The sequence below is a fragment of the Phacochoerus africanus genome, chromosome 12, assembly GCF_016906955.1.
Source record: "Phacochoerus africanus isolate WHEZ1 chromosome 12, ROS_Pafr_v1, whole genome shotgun sequence".
In the NCBI taxonomy this organism is placed as follows: Eukaryota; Metazoa; Chordata; class Mammalia; order Artiodactyla; family Suidae; genus Phacochoerus; species Phacochoerus africanus.
Window position 1 is genome coordinate 46,766,853 of NC_062555.1, and position 26,669 is coordinate 46,793,521.

The 26,669-nt window shown below is 43.0% G+C and overlaps 1 protein-coding gene across 6 annotated transcripts in view; it reads left to right on the forward strand.

Moving 5' to 3' along the window:
* The window catches only part of SVIL (supervillin), a 170,747-nt gene that overhangs the window by 108,331 nt on the left and 35,747 nt on the right, over positions 1-26,669 (forward strand). For 3 of the 6 annotated variants that reach the window (XM_047754684.1, XM_047754686.1, XM_047754688.1), the window contains 7 exons: positions 2,496-2,625; positions 7,582-7,629; positions 8,182-8,259; positions 15,999-16,146; positions 21,831-21,920; positions 22,010-22,096; positions 24,072-24,249. In XM_047754684.1, the coding sequence (XP_047610640.1) occupies positions 2,496-2,625; positions 7,582-7,629; positions 8,182-8,259; positions 15,999-16,146; positions 21,831-21,920; positions 22,010-22,096; positions 24,072-24,249 (759 nt within the window). The remainder of the gene's footprint in view (positions 1-2,495; positions 2,626-7,581; positions 7,630-8,181; positions 8,260-15,998; positions 16,147-21,830; positions 21,921-22,009; positions 22,097-24,071; positions 24,250-26,669) is intronic. The other 3 variants (XM_047754687.1, XM_047754689.1, XM_047754685.1) reach the window with 2 other exon arrangements.

Sequence of the window (26,669 nt, forward strand, 5' to 3'; positions counted from 1 at the left end):
TAAAAACCTTAGTTAATTAGATTCTTTTTTTGGATATAGCTTTCCCCTGAGGAAAGTTGATGTAATAATTTTAAAAATGGCTTGTAGAGAAGTTCCTGTATTAAGGAAACAGATTGGAAAGACCAAGTTCATTTGGAGGAAAAGAACAGGGCTTAGCATACAGGAGAGAAACCATCTTAAATACCATTTTTTACCTGCAATTAAAACATATTCCCACTCCTGAGTGTCTATTCAAAGAAAACCATGACTCTAAAAGATACATGGACCCCAGGAGTTCCCGTCGTGGCACAGTGGTTAATGAATCCAACTAGGAACCATGAGGTTGCAGGTTTGATCCCTCGCCTTGCTCAGTGGGTTAAGGATCCGGCGTTGCCATGAGCTGTGGTGTAGGTTGCAGACAAGGCTCAGATCCCGAGTTGCTGTGGCTCTGGCGTAAGCTGGCGGCTACAGCTCCAATTAGACCCCTAGCCTGGGAACCTCCATATGCCTCCGGAGCGGCCCTAGAAAAAGCAAAAAGACAAAAAATTTTTAAAAATTAAAAAATTAAAAAATACATGGACTCCAAAGTTCACTGCAGCACAATTTACAGTAGCCAAGACATGGAAGCAACCTAAATGTCCATCAACAGAGGAGTAAATAAAGAAGATGTGGTACATATATACAATGGAATATTACTCAGCCATAAAGAATGAAATAATGAAAGAATGAATGCAGCAACATGGATGAATGTAGAAATTATTATCCTAAGCATAGCCAGACAATGAGACACAAACATTATATGCTATCACTTATATATGGAATCAAAAAAAAAAAAAAAAAAGGAGTTCCCGTCATGGCTCAGTGGTTAACGAATCCAACTAGGAACCATGAGGTTTCCACTTTGATCCCTGGCCTTGCTCAGTGGGTTAAGGATCCGGTGTTGCCATGAGCTGTTGTGTAGGTCGCAGACACGGCTCAGATCCTGCGTTGCTGTGGCTCTGGCGTAGGCCGGTGACTACAGCTCCGATTAGACCCCTAGCCTGGGAACCTCCATATGCCGCGGCAGCAGCCTTAGAAATGGCAAAAAGACAGGGGGGAAAAAAAGGATACAATGAACTTATTTGCAGAACAGAAATAGACTCACAGACTTTAAAAAACTTATGGTTACCAAAGGGGACAGGTTGGGGCAGGAGAGGGATGGACATGGGGTTTGGGATGGAAATGTTCTAAAATTAGGTTGCGATGATGGTTGTACAACTGTAAATGTAATAAAATTTATTAGAAAAAAATAAAAAATAAAGATTAAAGCTAAAAAATAAAAAATAATATACTGATGTTTTGAGTTTAGTGTTCCATAGATACGTTAGCTCTAATTGGTTTGTAGTTACACATTTTTAGTATAAGCTCAAAGTACAAAGTTGTAGAACTGCTAAAAAAATAAAACATACGATAGGCAGAGTTTGTCAATGTTTTATAGCTTTAAATTTTTAAACCCGTTTCTGCTGTATTTCTTGCGAATAACTGCTGTCCAGCTTTAGTTGTAAATATTAATTCATCAAGTGACCAGAAGAGGTCACTAGAAGACATTTTTCTCTGGGGACATTTACCCTTTTTAAAATTTAATTTTATTGGAGTATAATTGACTTACATTGTTGCATTAGTTTCAGGTGTATGGCAAAGTGAATCAGTCATACATATAAATATATCCATTTTTCCCCATATAGGTTGTTACTAACTATTGAGTAGATTTTCCTGTGCTATGCAGTAGGTTCTCATTAATCATCTATTCTGCACAGTAGTGTGTATGTGTTATTCCCTCTCTCCCAATTCCTCACTCCCCCCAATGGTTTCTGCAATGATAACCATAAGATTGGTTTTGAAATCCGTTTCTGTTTTATTCATAAATCCTTTTATGTCATTTTTATTAGATTCCACTTGTAAGTGATCTCATGATATTTGTTTTTCTCTAACTTCACTTAGTATGATTATCTCTAGGTCCATCTGTGTTGTTGCAAATGGCATTATTTCATTCTTTTTCATATCTGAATAGTATTCCATCATATATATGTACCCCATCTTCTTAAGAAGATGGGGATGTTTCCTTTTATCTCCTTCACGCTCAGCCCAGAGGCAAGGGAAAAACAGAGATATTCCTTTGGTAGCATGATATTGCATCTTTTATCCAACAAGTCAAATTTCAGCTTTGCATTTCAATCAAACTTTAAGATCCTTGGGGCCATCTTAGAAAATCTCAGAAAACATAATTATATATATCATGGTTTAAAATACCTATTATTTTTATACATAATGTAAATATAATAATCCATATGATCTATAGAATGATCTCTATTATTTCTCCAGGCATACTTTCTTTGGAATAAGTGACATTCCAAAAGATTAAACGTAGGTAGCTGTGGTCATTTATTGACCATAGACTTCCGACTTACTTAAACTGTGGTTCTGTTCCAAGGATGGTTGGTGCTGAACTCTTTGTGGTTGGCGTCTCTTCCTCTTAGATTAGCACTGTTGAAGAAGAGTGGTGAGGAAGATTGGAGAAACCGACTTACCAGGAAGCAGGAGTATGGCAAGGCGTCTGTCACCAGCAGCCTGCACATCCAAGAAACGGAACAGTCACTCAAGAAGAAGGTAACATTGTCTGTGCTGGGATAAAGCCTTCTCACTAACATCACGCTTAGCCATGCCTCCACCAGGCAAGCATGCTTAACAAGTTCCTCCCCTGTGAAGCATCAGCACTTTTGCTATCCCTGTCCACACTTAACGTCTGTCCCACGGCAGCCTCACTCAAACAAAAACAATTGAATGCAAAAACAGTTTCCAAAAAATTCAACCAAGAAAACAACCCATGTGAAATCTTAAGATGTTCTAGACCTCAAAGCAGCACCTCATACGTAATGCATCAGCAAGTTCCTAAATTTGAAAGTGTGCCCTTACTTCAGTTTCAAACCGTCTTCAATGGAGTCTGACTTTGCAGTGTTATGAAACCCTTTCTAATGAAAAATCGTTGCTGACCACTAACCATTTATAAGGTGCATGTAAAATATGGGCTTGAATGTCCTCTGCCAAGATTCAAAACATGAATATATAAGATAAGGACATAGCTATCTATGGTCACTGAGTACTTATTTCATAATTGAAGGCATGTTTCACAATGAGCAGCTAAGCCTTTCATTGAGCATGTACAGGCATTGCCACTGTGGCTCAGCAGGTTCAGAACCCAGCAGTATCCATGAGGATGCCAGTTTGATCCCTGGCCTTGCTTAGTGCATTAAGGATCCAGTGTCGCTGTGAGCTCTGGCGTAGATTGATGCAGCTCAGATCTGGCGTTGTTCTGGCTGTGAACAACGCCAGAACAAGTGCAGCTCCAATTCGACCCCTAGCCTGGGAACTTCCATAGGCCCCAGGTACCGCTGGGGGAAAAAAAAAAAATGTATGGCAAAATATGTTTTGAGTTTCCAGCAAATTAAGGACTATACTATGATCAATTTTGCCAAACATTTCATGCACAAACATATTCATGCGTTGCTAAATTACTCATGTAACATCAACCAGCTTTTGATTAGTCAGTGCACACTTTCAAAGCGGGCGGACACTTTCCTGCCGCTTGGCCCCATGATCCCAAATGCACTTGCTGGCTGGAAGCAGAGCACTTACCCTGGACACATTCACTGGCTGACTCTTAAGACCAAAAGTCTTCAAACAAAAAGGAAAAAAAAAATTCCAAACAGATGATCACCTGGATGCCTTCTAGTTCTAAAACCATTTAATAAGCATCTGTAGAGGAGAGAGATTGTGAATGTGAACATTTATGCATTCAGAAACTTACATAAAAACAAGGTGTGTGCTCAGAACTGTGAGGAGGGAATTGTGACCCTTTCACGCGGTACTTCTGTGATATCATAGGTTAAATCAGAGCAGCAGTTTGAATTCTTGTTTGTGGCAGACATGACATTAAAGGTATTTATAGGGAGTTCCCGTTGTGGCTCAGCAGAAACAAATCTGACTGGCATCCATGAGGACACAGGTTCCATCCCTGGCTTCCCTCAGTGGGTTAAGGATCCCGCATTGCCGTGAGCTGTGGGGTAGGTCGCAGATGTGGCCCAGATCCTGCATTGCTGTGGCTATGGTGTAGGCCTGCAGCTGCAGCTCCTATTCAACCCCTAGCCTGGGAACTTCCACATGCCGCAGGTGCAGCCCGCACCCCCCCCCCACCAAAAAATGTGTTTATATTGATAAATGACTAAAGACATTTAATTCTTATCCTTTGCAAAGATCTCAAGTATAACTGGATATTAAAGAGCCTCGGTAGGAAATTTGAGGGTTTTAAGAATGAAATCTGGAAGTGAAAAACAGCTGGTCCCTCAAATAATGTATCCCAGGGAGTTCCTGCTGTGACTCAGCAGGTTAAGAACCCACCATAGTGTCCATGAGGATGCAGGCTCAATCCCTGGCCTCACTCAGTGGGTTAAGGATCCAGCATGGCTGCAAAGTGAGGTGTAGGTCACAGATGCAGCTTGGATCCAGTGTTGCCATGGCTGTGTTGTAGGCCAGCAGCTTCAGCTCCAGTTCCACCTCTAGCTCAGAAACTTCCATATGCTGCAGGTGCAGCCATAAAATAAAAAAAAATAATGATGATGTATCCCAATTGCCCACAAACTTTATTTAAAAGGGTCTTGAAATCGCTGATTTACAAGTAGGTTTAGCAACTTCCCTCCTGGTCATTTTGAAAGGTGCAAAGAAACCTTTCCTAGCAAGTCCCACATGGCCAGGTGAAAATTTAAAGTGACACAGCTCAAGCCTGCGTAGATTCCTCATCAGCAGTGGAATCCATCGAAGGGCTCTGCCCTCTTAGGAGACAGGGATCACCCAAGGCTGGGAAGACCAGAAGGCTGGGAATACGGGATGAAGTCAGAACTGCCTTAACACTGGGCTGCCACTCTTAGGAGGCAGGTGATGGGAAGAGACTGCAGTTGTCCCTTCGGTGGCAAACCCAGTTTGTAGAAGCCCTGGACTTGACTGGGAAGTGATGTCTTTGGGTCTCAGACACTGCAGATTCTTGCACCAACAATGAAGTCACCATCCCCAGCGCTGCTCCGTGACCTGGTTCACTTTGGCCGGAGACAGTAAACTCTTTGAAGTTAAAATAAGCCCATCTATTTTTGGCTTTTGTAGCAGGCATTGGAGATCGTAGGTTCTGTTGTGGTCAAGTGGTTTTTCTGTGGCCTCTGATAAGCTCTTGTCTTCATTTCTTCCAAAGTGTGGGCAGCACCTTTCAGTCACACCTCAAGGTACCTTGAACCTGACCTTTCACACGTCTCAAGGTGCCTTGAACCTGACCTGCCTTGAAACAGGCCCCAGGCAGCAGAGGGGTGCTTGAGACATGGCCAGGGCTTGCTGTGTATCCCAGGGCAGCTCTGAAAAAGGAAGGACATGCATGCAATCCATGCAGGGGGATCTTGCTGCCCAGGCTGGATCTAGACTTGTTCCGGGCCCAAGTTCTGGAACCTTCCACCTTTCCCAACAAGGGAAAAGGGGTGGATTTACCATAACAAGGGAAAAGTGGTCAGGTCACCACTTGCTGCACAGTTTCTGAATGCATCAAAGGCACGAATTCATGGTTACCAAGCACTTTACAGTTGGCCTCCTCAAGCTTTGGGGTGCAGTGGGCGGAACCCCATGCATTGCAGCCTGTAAAAGTGCTGAAAGGCAGGAAATGGAGATAGGACTCTATAAGTATAATCTCTTGCAAAAATCCGTGCCATCCAATAAAAATATGATGTGAGCCACATGAGTGATTATAGATGGTCATGTAACCATATCAAAAAAAAAAAAAAAAGATGTGAAGAATGCCTTGTTTTTGTTTCTGCTAAAGAGTTTGTCCCAAAACAAACTTTTGGAACTCTAACTAACATCTCATTTGGGGTCCTATGTGGTAAGAAAATATTCTTTTGGTCCAGAAATAGATTTGGAGGATTAAGAGTCTTCCTTTCCCCAGGAAAAGATCAATGCTGTCTCAAGAGACTACATAACATCAGTTCCTTACTTTCCAAATTTATCTCCCCTCCCCTCCCCAAATCAGGATTGATGGTTTGGAGCTTAAGAGTGCTAATCATTTACCTTGCAGACCCTGTCGTTTCTTAGGACAGATAGTTTCAGATAGTTTGCGTTCTTTTCTTGGTTCAGGCTAGGGGACTACTAACCTGACTTACACATTGTTGCTTTTGTTGCATAAATAATTAGTTCAAAAAGATGGTAAATCCAGTTGGTTTGTATATTTGGCCTGGCTTCTAGCACGGGGAATATATGCACTTGAGCATGGTCTGTGGACAGTTTCCTTCAGAGCAACTCATCCCATCCCAAGAATGAGAAAAATGAAATGAAGCAAAATTTGAAAAGAATTTTTTTTTTTCTTTTTAGGGCTGTACCCGCAGCATGTGGAGGTTCCCAAGCTAGGGGTCGGAACAGAGCTACAGCTGCCAGCCACAGCCACAAGCAATGCCAGATCTATGCCACTTCTGTGACCTATACCACAGCTCATGGCAACTCCAGATCCTTAACCCACTGAGCAAAGCCAGGGATCGAACCTGCAACCTCGTGGTTCCTAATCAGATTCATTTCTGCTGCACCACAATGGAAACTCCCAAAATGAAGCAAAATTTGAAAGAAAAGGGATGTGGCAGGGGTCTCTTGTTTCAGCTAAATTGTGGTTATGTTTTTTTTCCCACCAAATCATTATTTAAAATTCCAACCCCATTTTGGCATATTCGATCAATATTCAGGGAGAGACAGCAATTCCTGTGCCCTTTGGCCAAGAAACTCCAGTGTTTCAGACTTTTTCCAGGAAATGAGAACCCTTTATAGAGTGTGCTGTTATAACCCCCACCTTAGTGCCTGAGACATGGATTAGGGTCCAGCTCTGCTTCAGTCATAGGGTCAGTCAGTGAATCAAGCTCAGATCTGTGGTGGCCCCAGAACAAGTCCTTGAAAATTCTAGGAAGGTGACTTCTGCCACATTTGGGTTCAGATGGCCTGCTGTCATTGAAATTCCAAATCACACTTTAAGAGAATGAGGTCACAGAGTTCCCATTGTGGCTCAGCCTGTTAAGAACCTGACTTAGTATCCGTGAGGATTCAGGTTCGATCCCTGACCTCACAGAGTGGGTTAAGGATCCGGCGTTGCTGCAGGCTGCTGAGTAGGTCACAGATGCAGCTTGGATCTGGCATTTCTGTGGCTGTGGGGTAGGATGGCAGCTGCAGCTCTGATTTGACCCCTAGCCTGGGAACCTCCATATGCCGCAGGTGCAGCCCTAAAAAGAGAAACACACAAACAAAAATCACAAAAAAGAGAATGAAGTTAGTTGAAGGAATAAGGATAAGAGGACGAGAAAGGCAGCCTGTACCACCTCCAGATTCCAGATTAGCAGCCCGCCGATAGTGAATGCGTTTACTTGGTGCCACCCGCTTGTGTCGGCATGTGCATGCTTCTCCAGGGAACCCAGCCCAAAGTTCTTGAACTTGCTTGTGACACTGAAACTCCTGCTCTTTCAACCCCCTGCAATGTCTCCTATCTGTTTTAACCTGTAGGAAGAAGGAGGATTTACAGATGATAATGCCATTTCTAATCTGCTTTGGGTAAGCCTGACTCTCACATAGGTCTCTCCCTGCCACCTGTACCCTTCCTCCCAGACAGTTCCCTTTGGTGACCCTCTCTGCTTGGTTTTTCTGACCCCGAGGCCAGAGACCACCTTGATCTAGAGTGGAGAGCTGTGCTGCGTCTTTAAATTTTGTTTCAATCGTAGAATGGAAAGAAGAAGAAGAAAAAAAAATTTGAAAGGCTTTCAGAAGATATTTTATGTTAAGTGTTAAAACTGTCCAGGAACCTCAGGGTCCCTTCTCTGTCACTGACTATTTTATGGAAATTGCAGTACTCTCACCCTTCACTCAGTTACTGCACCAAAGTGACTCAGGGGTATTTACTGTGCTTGTGTGGGGATTTCTGTTAGTGTTCTAAAAAAAAACTAAACAAATAGGAAGGACTCTTGGGGAGAGTGAAATTGCAATGAGTAAATTAACTTTCTGTTAGAGAAATCCTCATTTTTTTTTTTTTTTTGGTCCCTCCCCTCCCCCACCCTGCTCTGATAAATCTTCTCTTTTCACCTCTAATCCTCTTGCTTTGCTCTATAGGAACCTGTATATGCTTCTACTTATTCTCCTGCTATACCTGCTGCCCATAAATACCTGTCTTTTGTTTCTATTAATCAGGTGAGGAAAAGCCTATGTGTATTAAAGCCTCATTGCAATTTCTGAGCGGCAGGGAGGAGCTGGTTTCATTTGGGGAAGTAACTGCATTTCTGTGTGCATGCGTGCATGTGTGTGTGTGTGTGTGTGTGTGTGTGTGTGTGTGTGTGTAATCACTTCGTCATGTCACGTCTGGCTCAGACCTCTAGAGTCAAGTTGATGACATTAATTCATCTCCTAATCATGAAACTGGTTGAAGAGGAGAGTTTCCCCTCTTATTTTTTTTATCTTTTTGCCAAATGTAGTTTTTAATAATTTATTTTAATTATCTGTGGCTTTATATTTAAAAATAGATCTCTTAAGATTAGACATCTTTCTATTCATCCTTTTTTTCTCCCCAGTGATAATCACTGCCTTTTATTTAGAGTGCATGGCTCATTTACATTTAATGTAATTTTAATATTATTATGTTTGTCTACCATATTGGTCAGGTTGAAGATGCCCCTTCTAGTCCTAGTTGAGTGTGTGTTTTTTTGGTTTTTTGGTTTTTTTGTATCTTGAATAGCTTTTGAAATTTTTCAAATGCTTTTTCTGCATCTATTGATGTAATCATGTGATTTTGTCCTTTATTGATGTAGTGCATTGCATTAATTGATTTTCATGTATTTAACCAACTTTGCATCCTGGGATACCACTTAGCCACAGTGTAAAATTATTTTTTATGTATTGTTAGATTGAATTTGCTAGTATTTTTTTGAGGATTTTCACATAAGTATTCATAAGAGATATTGGCCTGTTGCTTTGTTTCGTTTGTTTTTCATATGATATCTTTGTATGGGTTTGAAATCAGGATAATACTTGCCTCATGGAATTATATTGGCCCACCTAGAATGGGTTTTCACCTCAGGTAAATACTCTTCTCATAGAAAGGAAGTGTTTTCTCCTCTTCTCTATTTTGGAAGAGTGTGTGAAGAATTTGTGTTTATTCTTCTTTGAATGTCTGTGAATTCACCAGTGGAGCCCTCTAGGTTTAGGCTCTTCTTTGTGTGTAGTTTTTTATTATTATTTATTCATCCTCTCTATTTGCTATAGATCTATGAAAGTTCTCCCTTCTAACCCCCAAGCTTTATAGCTTAAGTTGAGTCAGGTGCCCAAAAAGAACCCCAGGGTTGGTCCTTGCTCCCGCTCAGGAACCATATTATCTGCTGCCCTTGACAAAGTAGGAGGATGTGGCAGAGGCACCCTGGAGTGTGGAAGGGACAGGGAGGGAGAGGTGATCCTGACGTGAGTGGGCTGCAGTGGCACTGTTGGCATGGAAACCGCAGCTCTCCTTCCCCACCCTCCCCCTCATTGTACCCTATCTGAGCCCCCAACCAGAGGGCAGACCTAGCCTGGGCGGAGGAATTCTGTTGGCACATGATACCTGATGATGTTTAAAGCTAAAAATATCAGTCATAGAATGAATTTATTCCCCTCAGCACATCCCTAGGATCAAAATAGCTAGAAAAAGTGGTTGCCTCCACTTTGCCCCCAGCCCAAGTTCTAGTTGCCCTCCAACCATGGGATCTGGCCAGTCATGTCCCTCTTAGAGCCTCTTGTCTCCTCATCAGGCCTGGGATCACAACTCTCAGGTGACCTCTAACTAGAAATATGTGACTATACAGTTCCTTTAGGACCAGTGGTGACAAAACAGGCTTTTGAGGGAGACACACAGGCTTTCAGCCAGAGGGAGGGGAATGGTGGGTCCTCATGGCTTCCTCTTGCATCTGCTCAAGTGGAAACTCCCCATTTTTTCTCCTGAAGGCAACCTTTTCCCTCACTCGCCTTGGCTCGTTTCCTCAAGTCAGGACTGTGGGTCTGTGAGAGCACAGTCCCACACAGCCAGCCAGCGTCCACCCAAAGAAGAGCCTGAAATCTGGAACAAACTTGTTCTTTCATCACTAAGCGGGGAATGAGTTGTTTCTTCTAAATAAGTCACTATTAAAGAGAAAAGATGTACTGTTGAAGTCTTTAAGTATAAATTTTAGGATCCAGCATTGCTGCAACTGTGATATAGGTCACACCTGCGGTGGGATTCAGTCCCTGGCCCAGGTGCAGCCAAAATATAATTTGTTATAATACACAAAAATATAAATATATTTATAAGTATTATATACTTATATAATACATTTATAGTCATATATTTTATAAATATTTATAAGTATAAATTTATACAAGTAAGTTTATCTTTGTATATTATAAATATTTATGATATATAAATATTTTATATACTTATATGTAATACACATGTATTAGTATACTTTTTTAGAGACCTTGTTTTTTATTTATTTTTTTGATGTTTCATTTTTTATTTTTTTATTACTCAAATGAATTTATCACATCTGTAGTTGTATAATGATCATCACAATCCAATTTCACAGGATTTCCATCCCACACCCTAAGAGGCTTTATGCTTTAGAGCAGTTTTAGGTTCACATACAAAATTGAGCAGAAAGTACAGCGATGTCCCAATTATATTCTATCTCCCCACACACATAGCCTCCCCCACTGTCAGCATCTCCCACCAGATGGTATATTTGTTACACTTCACAGGTCGTTAGCCCTCAGTGTCCATAGCTCAGGTTTGGGTTCACTTTTGGTGTTGCACATTCTCTGGATTTTGACAGATATGTAGTGATTGTATCCATCTTTATAGTATCACACAGAGTAGTTTCACTGCCCTAAAACCCTCTGTGCTCTGCCTCTTCAATCCCTCTCTCCCCTCTTCCTCCCTTGGCATCCTCTGATCTTTTTACCCTCTCCATAGTTTTGTCTTTTCCAGAATGTCATAAAGTCGGAAGCCTACAGTGTGTAGCCTTTTCAGATTGGCTTCTTTCACTTAGTCCTATGCATTTAAGGATCTTCCATGCGTTTTCATGGCTTGTTAGCTCATTTCTTTTTACCGATGAAGAGTAGTCCTGGTCTAGATGGACTAGTTTATCCATTTGTTTACTGAAGGTCATCTTGATTGCTTCCAAGTTTTAGCAATTAGGAATAAAGATGCTATAAACATCCATTGCAAGTTTTTGTCTGGACATAAGTTGTCAGCTCATTTGGATAGAAAAGAGCATGATTGCTGGATCATATGGTAAGAGTTTATTTAGTTTTTTCGTAAGAAGCTGCCAGACTGTCTTCCAAAGTGGCTGTACCGTCATACGGCATTCCCACCAGCAGTGGGACCTGTTGATCCACATCCTCACCAGCATTTGGTGGTGTCAGTGTTTTGGATTTTGGCCACTTCTAATAGGTATGTAGAAGTATCTTATTGTGGTTTTAATTTGCATTTTACTGATGACATTGGTTGTTTAGCGTCTTTTCATTTGCTTATTTGTCATCAGCATGTCTTTTTTGGTGAGTTGTCTGTTCAGATCTTTTGCCCATGTTTTAACTGGCTGTTTGTTTTCTTCTTGTTGAGTTTCAAGAGTCTATATATGTATGATAAATGATTTTAGATAGCAGTACTTTATTAGATATGCCTTTTGCAAATATTTTCTCCCAGTCTGTAGCTTGCCTTCTCATTCCATTGACAGTGTCTTTCACAGAGCAAATGTTTTTAATTTCAGTGGACTCCAGTTTATCAGTTATTCCTCTCATCCATTTTGCCTTTTATATTGAATCTAAAAAGTCATCACTGAACCCAGGGTCATCTCAAGTTTTTTCTATGTAATTGTCCACAAATTTTACAGTTTTGCATTTTACATTTAGGCCTATGAGCCATTTGGAATTAAATTTTGTGAAGGGTATAAAGTCTGCATCTAGATTCTTTTTATTTATTATTGACAGGTGGATGTCATTTCAGTGCCGTTTGCTGAAAAGACTATCTTTTCTCCACAGTATTGCTTTTGCTTCTTGCAGAGATTAGACGAGTGTATTTATGTGAGCCTATTTGTTTCTTTTTTCCACTAGTACCACAATGTCTTGATAGTAATAATACTCTTATCATAGTTTCATAGTAACTCTTGGAGTTGGGAAGTATCAGTCTTCTGCCTTATTCTTTCTTTTCAATGTTAGGTTGGTTAATCCAGGTTTTGTGATCCTCCATATAAACTTGAGAGTCCATTCATCAATTTCCACAAAATGACTTGCTGGAATTTAATTAGAATCACACCAAATTGATAGATCAAGTTCGAAGGAACTGACATCTTGATAAGATTGTGTCTTACCATCCATGAGCATGGACTATCTCTCCAGATAGTTTTTAGATTAAAGAAAAATAGCAGGGGCAGTCTATGTTTTTATCACTTCAAAATTAAAATAGCCTAAAAAATCCTATATTTTTACTTCTGGACAGTTTTTCCAGATAAACATTACATATCAGTGATCCCTACCTCCAGCGGTCCTGGTATCAATATGCAACAATACAGGGGCCCAGAGAGAGAAACAGAGCATTTAAACAGCTCACAAGTTCTGCCTAACTAAATGGACTATTTCTCTCTTGTCAGGTTTCAAGTTTTCTTCTTCCTCGCATCCTTTTATCCATTTATCCTTTACTCTCTCAAGTATAGATCCCATGAACATGGAGCAGAATGATGAGAAAGGGGAGGGGGGGTAAGAGAGAAATAGGGAGGGAGGGAAGGACGGAGGGAGAGGGAGAAGGGAGAGAGAGAGAAAGAAGGCCCTGAAAGAGTTGGGAAGAAAGAGAAAGGTCTGTCTTAGGGATGGACAGACACTTGGCAAAACAGAGCTAGAAACTATGCAAAGGGTTAATATGCAAGAATGTTTTCAGGTTACCATCTTGTTACTGGCAGGTGTGCCTCAGTACACCTGAGAAATCCCAGTGCACACCTCACTAAGTGCTTCTGACACAGGGGGCAGTACACAAAAGAGCAGAACATGAATGATTAGGATTCGTGCAGACTGAAGGGTAAAATTCTTTTCAGCTGGAGAGCTTTAGAGATAGGACATTATTTAAATTTTGAAATTTGTATCCTGTTCACCTCCAGTGAAATGACATTCCAGGAAGATATCATAAAAGCATGTGTCAATTGAGAGAACTAAGGTACAGTGACACATCAGTACTTCTCAGATTTCAAAAACGTTATCACCATTTTGAATCCTGTGTACCATTCAAGAAATCTAGCTTCACCACCTCACCAATGAGGTAGGGCTTCTACTCATATTCTGCCCCAACTCTCTTACTATTGCAGTCAATCCCAAATATCATCAGCTAAACCTGGATAAACCTGAAATATGGCACAACACTTACTATACTATGTATTACATCCTTCTTTAAATAAGGAAATAAAAACTTAGAAGGGAAAAGCAAGATAAGATAATCACGAAGTTTTAAGCTAAAGAGAAAGAAGTGCATGAATAAAGATGTAGGTTCACGTTTCACATTTTGAGTTCTAATATTTAATAGCAATTTGTAATATACTTTATTAATTTCTAAAGTGAATAAATGTATTCTAGAGCCATTTAACATCAGATAAAAGGGATTAGGGGGCTCTAAACCAACCCTACAAAGTGCAATTTAAGGTGAAATTACTAAAGAAGCCAAAACTTTTATGTTTAATATTATCATTTAGAAGTGGGTGAAAAGCATATTCATTAACATCTGGCAAAATTATTAGAAGCTTTAGGAGTTCCCATTGTGGCACAAAAGAAAGGAATCCGACTAGGAGCCATGAGGTTGTGGGTTTGATCCCTGGCCTTGCTCAGTGGGTTAAGGATTCGGCACTGCCGTGAGCTGTGCTGTAGGTTGCAGATGTGGCTCGGATCCTGCGTTGCTGTGACTGTGGTTGTAGGCAGGCAGCTGTAGCTCTTGATTCCACCTCTAGCCTGGGAACCTCCATATGCCTTGGGTGCAGCCCTAAAAAAGCAAGCAAACAAAGCAAAAATATTAGAAGTTTTAAATCCTGGATCATCCCCAGATGCACATCCATCACCATCTCCCAGAAGCTGCAAGAGAATCTGAGTGCATTAGGAAATGGAATTCTTGATCTGGGGCTACCATTTTTCTGAGTCATTAACCACAGCGCCCACTACACCTCGGGCTTTGAGATGTGTCCCTGCGTCCATTGAACTGGTGATATTTGGGTCTTTGGAGAATTGGTACTTTATACATTGTGTTTTTTTGTTTCTGTTTTTAACTATTTTAAGGCAAGTGCCATATTGATTTGATTAAAATTCACTCCTAAAACTTCATTTCAAAGAAGACTTAACCTCTTTTTTTGGAGTTCTGATGAGGTTTTTTTCCTGGTAAATCTACCTCATAATTTATAAGGGTATGTGATTCAGAGAGTGTTTGGAATTAGAGTTATCTCACCAATCACAAGCTAGAGAATTAAGGAAAAGGGTTTTTTTTTAATTTTGTTGATAATTTTTTATTTTAATAAAATTTAAAACAAAAATTTTTATAGGAAAATCATCCAAGTAGGCAGGACACTCTCATATACCCTTTACCAGATCCACCAATTGTTGGCATTTTTTTTTCCTTCCCTGACCCCTCTTAGCCCTCAATCCCCCACCCCCATTGCCAACTTCCTGCTTTACCCTTTTCTCCTAGATAGATAGATAGATAAGGTAGATGATTGATAGACAAGACAGATGGTAGTAGGTAGGTAGGTAGATAGATAAGATAGATGATAGATAAGGTAGATGATTGATAAATAAGATAGGTAGGTAGATAGATAAGATAGATAAGATGAACCACTTCCTGGATCTGCGTCCTCATGTAGTCGCAGAGGCCAGGGCCTCTTTGACAAGGGCACTAATCCCAAAGGCCCCACCTCCCTGGTATATCCCATTAGGAATTACATCACAACATAGGAGTTTTTGGGGGGACACCAACAGGTAGCCTGTCTCCCCACAATATGATGAACAAGGGGAGGAAATTTATCAGTGATACATTGTTTATCTAATCCACAGTCCATATCCCAGTTGTACTAATTCCCCCCCCCCAATAATGTTCTTTTTAGCCCCCTACCCCCATCCCATCTAGAATCTGAGCCATATATTATCGTTGTCATGTCTCTTGAGAAAAAGGTTTTTTCACCTAATTTAAATTACCAAGAATCTCAAAATCAGTTCTGGCAGTGATTTCTCCGTAAAAGAAATACACTTGGTGATGAAGAAGAGATCCTTGTTCATGGCTTAGACTGAATCTCACCCATGTAGACGTACCTTACTCCCAATCTTTATAACACGGTCAGTTATAAAGCAGCTTTCCCTGCTCTATAACTGACCGTGTTCCTCGTGTGGTGATGTGGATAAAGTTTCTAGACTTGACCATGTTCTTTGCGAGCATAGTAGATGAAGATCCCTAGTCCACCAAGTTTAACTAGATACCTAAAATAGAGGAACCATAAAACCTGTGGAGAGAAGACAGTCTCTCTTTTTTTGTTTCTTTTTACAAAGTATCATCTTGACTGTGTGACTGGGTCACTTTGCTGTGCAGCAGAAATTAACAAAACAGTGTAAATCAACCAGGCTTTAACAAAATTTTAAAAACAAAGTATCATTTTGAGCTTGCAGTGTTACAAACAGATGAGCAGAGAGCGATGCACGTTTTCACCTAAATCCCAATACTCTTGGTGGTGATGACTAATCCAAGCTGGAAATCCGGAAGCCAAGCCTATTTCAGATAGAAGAGTTCTGGACATTGGAGGGGAGGGGACGATGTAGGACCCCACATTCCTTGTTTTTCAGCTCAAGGGATGCGCCACGCTAAAGTGTCTCTCTCTCTCTGATTTCCTCTCCCTTGTTCTCCTTGGTACCCTCAGCGGGTCACAGAAAGTCGAGAGAGTCAGATGACCATCGAAGAGAGAAAGCACCTCATCACCGGGAGAGAAGACGCCTGGAAGGCCCGGGGCAAAGGGGCTGCCAACGATTCCACCCAGTTTACCGTGGCTGGCAGGATGGTGAAACGAGGTGAGTGCGCGTGCGTGTGTGTGTGTGTGTGTGCGCCTGTGTGCTCACTCCCGCATCCTCGGGGCAGAGGGTGGCTCAGTGTGAAACATCAAGCTATGCTCCTTTGTAGTTTTCTGTCTGAAGCTGTGCATATGTTTTCCAGGTAGGTTTTGTGAGACAGTCTTACTGAAAACCTTTTCCAAATGAAATCATGCCATTTGCAGCAACACAGATGGACCTAGAGATGCTCACATGACATGAAGTCAGAAAAAGACAAACACCGTATCATATCACTTATATGTGGAAACTAAAATTGAAAAATAAAATAGGACACAAAATGAACGTATCAATGAAACAGAAACAGACTCACAGATGGAAAGAACAGACCTGTGGGTCCAAGGGGGAGGAGAGGGAGGGAGGGAAGGACTGGGAGTTTGGGATCAGCAGATGCAAACTCCTATATATAGGATGGATAAATAACAAGGTCCTACTGTATAGCTACAGGGAACTCTATTCAGTATCTTGTGATAAACCATAATGGAAAAGAATAATTTAATATATGTAATTAAATCACTTTGCAGAAATTAACACAACATTGTAAATCAGCTGTACCTCAGTAACATAAAACATAATTTAAAAAATTTTACAACATTATCGGAGTTCCCGCTGTGGCTCGGTGGTTAATGAATCCGACTATGAACCATGAGGTTGCGGGTTCGATCCCTGGCCTTGCTCAGTGGGTTAAGGATCCGTTGTTGCCATGAGCTGTGGTGTAGGTCGCAGATGCGGCTCGGATCCCACATTGCTGTGGCTGTGGTGTAGGCCAGTGGCTGCAGCTCCGATTCAACCCCTAGCCTGGGAACCTCCATATGCCGCGGGAGCAGCCCTAAAAATGGCAAAAAGACAAAAAGAAAATCTTACAACATTATCATCTTCAACACAAAACATAATTCAGTTAGTCACATTTCAAAACAGCCATTTGGAAATGGAGCCCAGGTTTCAAAAGCAGTTTTGCAAATCTGCTAACAAATCTTAGTCCTTTCCTATAATTACTTTTTTTATTTTTGCTTTTTAGGGCTGCACCTGCAGCATATGGAAGTTCCCAGGCTCTCTCCTTTAAAGTTTGCTTTTCTCAAACCCTTTTGAGATCCTCACTCATAAATAATGCCTCGCTCATTGGTTCATGATAAATATTTGCAGAAAGAAAGGAGTGAGTGGTGAGGGAGGGAAAACCCCTGTACTGTGATTTACCCAAATCTTGGTGGAAGCATCCTAACCCATTTACTTATTTAATTATTTTGCTTTTTAGGGCCACACCTGTGGCATATGGAAGTTCCCAGGCCAGGGGTCGAATTGGAGCTACAGCTGCCAGCCTATTCCACAGCCACAGCAATGTGGGATCCGAGCAGCATCGGCAACCTACACCACAGCTCACAGCAGCGCCGGATCCTTAACCCACTGAGCAAGGCCAGGGATCGAACCCGCATCCTCATGGATACTAGTCGGTTTCATTACCACTGAGCTACAATGGGAACTCCACATATTTATTCTGTAACTAACCTTGGACTTGTCCAGGGATAACAGAAGATAATTTACTCTGAATGAGATAGCATTTGAGTATTTTCTTCACCAAATTATAGCACTCTATACTCATCTTAAGCTGCTTTACGTGACCTCTCACCCCTAGGCTAACAAAGGCAGATTCTTAAGGTCTAGCCTGGTTAAGAAGAACTTAAGCTGAGAACTTAAACCAGAACGCAGATCTTTCAACCTCTAGCCTGGACTTTCACCCTGATGACTTTTTTTTTTTTTTTTTGGTCTTTTTGTCTTTTTAGGGCCATACCCACAGCATATGGAGGTTCCCAGGCTAAGGGTCTAATTGGAGCTACAGCAGCCAGACTACACCACAGCCACACCCACACCAGATCTGAGCCACTTCTGTGACCTAGACCACAGCTCATGGCAACGTCAGATCCTTTAATCCACTGAGCGAGGCCAGGGATCAAACCCGAAACCTCGTGGTTCCTAGTCAGATTCGTTTCCACTGCACCACAATGGGAACTCCCTGATGACTTTTTTACCTGGGTTTCTTTTTCCCTTTTCCATCTTAAAAATTGCAGTTTATTTGAAGGTGGGCCCTTACTCCGTATACCACTGCCCTTGACCACAGAGATGTCAGAGGAAGTAGCTTTGCTCTTAGGCAGGTTTGGAGAGCAAAGTCAGAGAACTGCCTGTCCCTCAGTGGAGGAGCTTGCTCTCCCTTATTCCTGAATAAATCAGTGATCCTTATTTAACAGGTGCTATTATGACTTTGTTCAGGAAATAATTCTCTTGTACTTTCAATCAAATGAAAAAAACCATGAGTTCTCCACAGATTTCTGTGATCTCCTAGGATTTTCCTGGAAGAGAAGTACTCAACGTACCTTCGAGTAGGAAAAATGTGAAATCAGACTTATGGTTACCAGGGAGTTCCTGTTGTGGCTTCGTGGTAACAAACCCAGCTAGTATCCATGAGGATGCCAGTCAATCCCTGGCCTTGCTCAGTGGGTTAAGGACTTGGCATTGCCATGAGCAGTGATGTAGGTCACAGATGTGACTTGGATCTGGCGTTGCTGTGGCTGTAGTGTAGGCCAGCAGCTGCAGCTCTGATTTGACTCCCTAGCCTGGGAATTTCCATATGCTGCAAGTGCAGCCCTAAAAAGACCAAAAAAAAAAAAAAAAAACACTAAGGTTACCAAAGGGGAAACATGGAGGGTAGGGACAAATTAGCTTGGGATTAACATACATACTACTGTATAGAAAAGAGAGAACTAAGTAGGACCTATTGTGTAGCACAGTGAAATCGACTCAGTAATCTGTAATAATAACCTATATGGGGAAGAAAAGAATAGATCCATGCATACGTATAACTGATTCACTTTGGTGTACACTTGAAACTAACAAACTTGGTGAGTCAACTCTACTCCAATAAAATTTAGTTAAAAAAAAGAAAGAAAGAAAGAAAAATTCAAAAAAGAGAGATGGGAAATGTTCCTAGAGAGAGTAGGTGACTGGTTATTGCCCATAGAATTCATGCAAAGTGGGGTGGGGGTGCTCTGTTTTGTTTTACCATCGTGAAATGTAATTCTACATGCCTGGGCCCACCCCCAACCCCCCACCACCCCCCGGCTCCCCGCCCCACCATCAAGGGAAAATCCTAAATCTGGAGCAGGAAAGGGCAGGTCCACCTCTGGGCGCGCCTGCATGCTGCTGCCTCAACAGGCAGCAGAGGGCGCCCTGACAGTGGAAAGGGCCGCCCCAGGGTGGATTTGTGAGTCAGGACTGTGTCTGTGCTGATGAACTTGTCAGTGTTTCCTCCACATCTTTTTAGTAAAGGGTGACTTACTGCCTCAGCCTCTGATACCAAGTTTCACTTACTATCTTGCAAGAAAGTTTCCTTTCTCAGCCATATAAACCTTTGCAGGTCTTAAAATGTCGTTGACATCAGGAGGCAAGTATATGTACATGTCGAGAAGTGCTTCTAGAATATTCCTAGAATTTAAGTTTGAAACTACATTTTTCTTTGAGTAATTTACAATATTTTGGCTTCTATTTTTTACCTGAACTACATTCAGTATTTTTCCTTAAAAATGTTACACTCCAGGAGTTCCCGCGATGGCACAGCAGATTAAGGATCTGGTGTTGTCTCTCTGGTGGCATAGTCCCTGGCCTAGCACAGGGGGTCAAGGATCTGGCATTGCCGCAGCTATGGCGTAGGTCACAGCTGCAGCTCAGATTTGATCCCTGGCCTAGGAACTTCCATGTGCCACGGGTGTAGCCAAAAAAGAAAAAAAAAAAGTTATGCTCTAACACATCCCTGTTCAGCTCGCAGGAGGGAGGAGCAGAGCTTTTCATTCAGTGACACTCTGCCTGTGAGTGACAGTGATTTACATCTTCTCCAGGTGTGGTTCCTAGAGGGACTCTTCCAGCCTCATCCAAGGGCTTCACATGTATGACAAACGGATACAAAGAACATTAACATCTCATTTTGTTCTTTTTTTTTTCTTTGTTATCCTTTTGTCTTTTTAGGGTCACACCCTCAGCATATGGAGAGTCCCAGGCTGGGTGTTCAGTCATAGCTACAGCCACCAGCCTATGCCACAGCCACAGCCACGCCAGATCGGAGCTGAGTCTGCAACCTATAACACAGCTCACAGCCACGCCAGATCCTTAACCCACTGAGCAAGGCCAAGGATCGAACCTGCATCCTCATGGATACTAGTCCAGTTTGTAACCTGCTGCACCACAACGGGAGCTCCACATTTTGTTCTTTGTAAGGACACTAATTCCCTTTCTAATCCCTTCTGTGTAGGTTGGGGAAAATACCCACCTTTGTCTTTACGAAGGTTTCCTGTTCCAATCACATGCTTTCTTCATGCTAGAATTCCTGTCTTTGCCTTTCATGCCTCTCTTAACATCTCTCCCTTTGGGGAGTTCCCTGGTGGCACAACAGGTGAAGGATCTGGGGTTGTCACTACAGTGGCCCTGGTCGCTGCCATGGCACAGGTTCGATTCCTGGCCCAGGAACTTCCACATGCCGTGGGTATGGCCAAAAAAAATTGGGGGGTTTGAAGCATATTAGTAGTTCACAGACACACTCAAGCTGGGTGCTGCCCTCTGACAACCACAACCAGTATGAGTGATTATGTTCATGTCTTTCTCACAAAGCTTAGCACTCTTTGGGCTGTTGCTGAATAGAACCACATTTTTTTTTTTTTTGACCATGCCCTGGGCATGCAGAAGTTCCCAGGCTAAGAAACCCACACCACAGTAGTGACAAAGCCAGATCCTTAGCCACAGAGCCCCCAGGGAACTCCTAGAACCACATTCTGAGTGCCACCCCCATAGGCCAGACTGTCCCCAGGTCCCCCAGCCTGGAGGAAGACTTCAGGGCTGGGGACAAGCCCACCCTCCCCTTCCTCTGCAGAGACAGCCTAGACAAGGTGGGCCCTCTGTGTCCTCCATAGCCACAGAATCCACCAACCACAACCAAAACCGTTTTTTTTTTTTTTTTTAATTCCTGAAAATTCTAAAAAGCAAACTTTAAAGTTTCCACACCACCTCTTTCCAGAGCATTTACATTGTCTTAGGTATCATGAGTTCTCTGGGGCATGTGGGAGGATGTGCGTAGATTATTTGTAAATATGCTGTTTTATAGACGACTGCGTGTCTGGATTTTGGTACCCACTGGGGTCAAGGGGGCAGTCCTGTTAAAGTCATCCCTCAATATCCAATCCCCTGTGAATACCGAGGACGACTTTAACACTTTCACTTCAGCTCCTTCCACCGCTCCAAAGGCCTCCAGGACTCACTATTTCATTTGTTCCAGTACATTCTGATTGCCTTCTGCACACTCTCATGCCATCAACATATTCGGGCTCTGTATTCATTGTTCAGTATGAGACAGCCCTGCAGGCCTTAGGAACAATATAGCCCTGCCTTCACCGGCAGTGGTTTTACATGTGTGGTCATGTGGTCATAGTCCCTGCTAAATGTACACGTGTGTGTGTGTGCACGCGCGCGCATGCATGTGCACTTGTGAGATGCATGTGTGTGAATTCTCCGTATTGTTAAATCTCCCTTCAAACTCATGGTGATCGCTCAGGGTCGTGGGAATTTTCAAAAGTGACCTTGAGATGCTCACTGCTCCTTTGTTTGGTCCACAGGTCTGGCATCCCCCACCGCCATCACCCCAGTAGCCTCCCCTATTTGCAGTAAGCCGAGGGGCACGACGCCAGTTTCCAAACCCCTGGAAGGTGAGTCGCCAGGCAGCTGAGGTGCCCAAGGGTCTGTGAGCAGAAGAGCCCTCTGTGATTCTCACTCATGCATGTTTTCTACCACCCAGATATCGAAGCCAGACCAGACATGCAGTTGGAATCGGACCTCAAGTTGGACAGGCTGGAAACCTTTCTAAGAAGGTTGAATAACAAAGGTACACTCAGACCAGGGGGAGGCTTTGGTCACGTGCCTGTAGCCGTGCTGATTTGTGTTTCCATGGGTAGCTCAGGAAACCTAGAAACACCTGCCCCACCCTCAAAATCCCTAAAGCCCAACTCTGATTGCTTTTTCTCCTCAGCTAAATTGTCTTCTCTCATAACTTCACCAATCTCCAATTCATGCCATAAGCATTATCTTTGTTGTTATGTTGTTATTGGTGTTGTAATGGCCGCACCATATCAGAACACATGGAGGTTTTTAGGCCAGGGATTGAATCCAAGCTGCAGCTGCAACCTACACTGCATCCACGGCAATGCCAGATCCTTTACCCCACTGAACCGGGCTGGGATTCAAACCCACACCTCTCGAGTGATCCATGCTGCTGCAGTTGGATTCTTAACCCACTGGGCAATGGCAGGAACTCCCTGTTGTTAAGTTTTAAGAAATGAAGTGATAGAGTTCCCTGATGGCTCCTTGGGTTAAGGATCTGGCATTGTCACTGCTATGGCTCTGATCTCTACTGTGACATGGGTTTGATCCCTGACCTGGGAACTTCCACATGCCCCAGGAATGGTTAAAAAAAAAAAAAAAAATGAAGTTATTGATCAGAGTTCCCATTGTGGCTCAGTGGATAAGGAACTCAACTAGTAACCATGAGATTGCAGGCTTGATCCCTGGCCTCCCTCAGTGAGTTAAGGATCTGGCATTAACGAGAGCTGTGGTGTAGGTCATGGACGTGGCTTGGATCCTGCGTTGCTGTGGCTGTGGTGTAGGCTGGCAGCTACAGCTCAAATTCGACCCTTAGCCTGGGAACCTCCATAGGCTTGGGGTGTGGCCCTAAAAAGACAAAACAAAAAAACAAAACAAAAAAAAGTCATTGGTCAAAACAGATTACCAAACTCTGATTCAGTTGGTAATTTCTCAATAGGGGGTCCCCAATAACACATTTGTTCCTGAATCTAAACCCTTGGGATGTCATCCAGTTGGGATTGTGTTTTCTTGGTAATTTTACTTTTAACCTTACAAGCAGATTATTACACAAAATCAATATGATCTTGGGCCAGGTGACCTTTCAGTTGTATATATCAATTCCCAATAAGGTAGCAGCTGCTGTTATACCTTATAATCATAAATGATCTCTAGAAGAAAATTCTATGAATAAACATTTCAATACAGAAGTCCATGAAGGATGTAAAATAAAAGAGCAACATGCAAAAATAGCCTCATTGCTTAATAAAAATATCCAGTACTTGAAACTTTTCAGATGCTAAGCACTGGTGTCCCCGCTATTGACAAGTGGCCCCTAGTAGGTTGGAAATAAAACAACCACTTTAAACCAGAAATACAAAAGTGTAATAACAAAGCTGACAAAGCCAAGAATGCAAATGATTCAAAGTTTATTTCCTGTATGTAATAGTGATCTGTGATCTAGCCCCGGGGTCAGCAAACCGATCCAGCTCTCCACCTCTTGTTGGAAATAAAGTTTTATTGACACACAGTCATGCCCATTTGTGTCTGTACTGGTAATAGTTGCTCTTGTGCTATAGCAGCAGAGTCGTGTTAGGGCAACATGAGTCAAATCACCTCCTAGGCAAAGCCTAAAATATTTGCTACGTGGCCCTTTACAGAAAAAAGCTTTCACCCAGAACATTCTGATCTAGAGTGAGATTGAGGTTTGCTGTGCCTTCAGGAGCCAAAAGAACAAATTAAGAAATTCTCTGTAGGCTTGAGCCTCTATCTCTCCTATGACTCATAGCGCAAGCTTTGTTCAGACCAGAAGTCCTTTCCTGAGAAACCAGATGATGCTCAGAAAGCAGCCACCAAACCCTGGACATCACTGTTGTGTTCGCGCCTCTCCTGGACCGAGGTGGGGGAGGGGGTAGAAAATAATTTTTAAGATGTAGGAACGCATAGTTGGGGTCATGTTCATATGCAGATCTCAAGTCATCGATTTGCTTGTTTCTTGATAGTTGGTGGGATGCAAGAAACGGTCCTCACGGTCACGGGCCAGTCTGTGAAAGAGGTGATGAAGCCGGATGATGACGAAACCTTTGCCAAGTTTTACCGCAGCATGGATTCTGCTGTCCCGAGAAGCCCCGTGGAGCTGGACGAGGACTTCGATGTCATTTTTGATCCTTATGCCCCCAAGTGAGTTATTACAGGTCCCACCTTTCACCTGCCGAGAACAGATCCCTTCAGCAGCCTCTGCACAACGCTTTTCTAGAATCTTCTCTCCCTATGACTCCTTTTGCAGTAGATGCATAACAGCCAAATCATTCTCTATAGATCCAGACACTAGTGTCGAGGGGTCAATGGAGCTTGTGAGCCAGGACAGGCATTCCTTCCAGCAATAATCTTGCATTGACATCACGTGCCTGGACCGTGAAAATAACTTAGCTGGGCTTTCCATGTCACTCTATATTATTTTGCAGACTTGTAGATGAATAGCGTTCAGCACAGATCTCTATTGCCTGTCTTTCATTTTGCTTTTTAGGGCTGCACCCACGGCATATGGAAGTTCGCAGGCTAGGGGTCAAATCGGAGCTACAGCTGCTGGTCTACACCACAGCCACAGGCACGCCAGATCCGAGCCACATCTGTGACCTACACCACAGCTCACAGCAATGCTGGATCCCCGACCCACTGAGCGAGGCCAGGGATTGAACCTGCATCCTCATGGGTATTAGTTGGATTCATTTCTGCTGAGCCACAACAGGAACATGTTGAATTCTTACTCATGGCTTTGAAAACTGTTTAGATCACCTGGGCTCTGATGAATGCAGCTCACTACAAAATCAGTGAAACATGTTTCCTTCCCTTGCAACCCTGTATAAAATCAATAGGTCGGAGGGTTTTCTCAGTGATGTCCCAGGGTCCTTCTTCACGCAGAATGTCATTAAACCACCTAAGAAAAGTGCTCGTGGTGGTAGGATACCTTTAGTGGCAAGTGCCACAAAGAAAGGCAGGTCAGACTGTGGCTTCAGCTCATGACAGGTGTGGAGGGTATACGTTCACTCATTGAAAAGTACAGGCGTAAAATGAGGTTCAGGCTCAGAACAAAGTCTCGTACATGGTCGGGGATGGCCACCCCTTGCTCCGGGTTTATACCCCATCTCCTTGGCCATCCCTAACTCAGGCAGCTTCCGGGAAGGAGGAAGGAATTCCCAGGAGGAGTTGCAGGCTTGATTTTCCCAGCCCTGCACCAGCTCTAAAACTGTCGTTGTGGTGAAAGGGATGGAAGATGCTGATTGGCCAGGGGTGGTCTAGCCCGAGGGGGCGGGGCCTAGCCCGAGGGGGCGGGGCGTGCAGAGAGGCTGTTCCCCCAAAGGAAAGTCAAGGCCGTCTTAGCAGAAGCCGGAAGCGTGTGCAGGGTGGCCTAAACCCACAGCCATCCACCACGCTTGTCTATTTCATCCAAATTTGTTAGCATGCCCGCCTCTTCCAGCAGTCTGTGGGGTCCTCATACATCTTTCCTGAAGACCTTCTGGATACATGTTTTGCATTTTTCAGTTTGTTCAGGCTGTCAATGTATTGCCTTAAGAAAATGAACCATTTGGGAAAAATGTGTCCCACCTTTAAGTAATATTTGGGGAATTTGTGTACGTGATTACTGAACCATTTCTCAGTCATCTCACTGAGATGTCACTGTTTAAATTGTTACATAAAATTTAAACACACACACACACACACACACACACACACGACAATGTTATATATGCAAGAGCACCTCAGGTACAGAGATCCTTGCAATGGGACATTAAGAGCAGCTGGAATCTGGTGGGAAATAGTGTCACTGAGTCCACCCAACTTCCCATGTCTGGTCTTCTCCCCCAGAGCTCTGTGTGTGTGTGTGTGTGTGTGTGTGTGTGAGAGAGAGAGAGAGAGAGAAGGTCATAGTTGGTTTGTGGATCTCTTTTATTTATTTATTTTTTGACCATGTCCATGGCACGTGGAGATTCCTGGGCTAAGGATCAAACCCACACCTCAGCAGTGACAACACTGAATCCTTAACTGCTCAGTCCCCGGGGAATGCCCACGGGCCTCTTTGATTTCAATACATTCTTCAAAATCATGCTTTGTTTTCTGCAGGGTAGATGGGAGAGGAGGCTAGTGACAGGGGAGTTGGGGAGGGAACTGAAAAACTGACAGAAAGAGAAAGCCAAGTGTGGAGGAAAGAGGATTAAATTGAGAAGTGATGGCTGGCTGGACATTCTTGGAGGGCTTCAGAGCCCAAAGAAGGAGAGGGGCGTTCTGTGCCAGCAGGAAAAGGCGTCATGAGGATGTTGTGGGATGTGGAGTTCCCATTGTGGCGCAGCAGTAAGGAACCTGGCCAGTATCCATGAGGACACGGGTTCAATCCCTGGTCCCACTCAGTGGGTTAAGGATCTGGTGTTGCTGTGAGCTGTGGTGTAGGTCGCAGAGGCGCTTGGATACCACATTGCTGTGGCTGTGGTGTACGCCAGCAGCTATGGCTCTCATTCGACAGCTAGCCTAGGAACTTCCATATGCTGTATATGCAGCCCTAAAAAGCAAAAAAAAAAAAAAAGATGTTGCGGGATGTGATAATA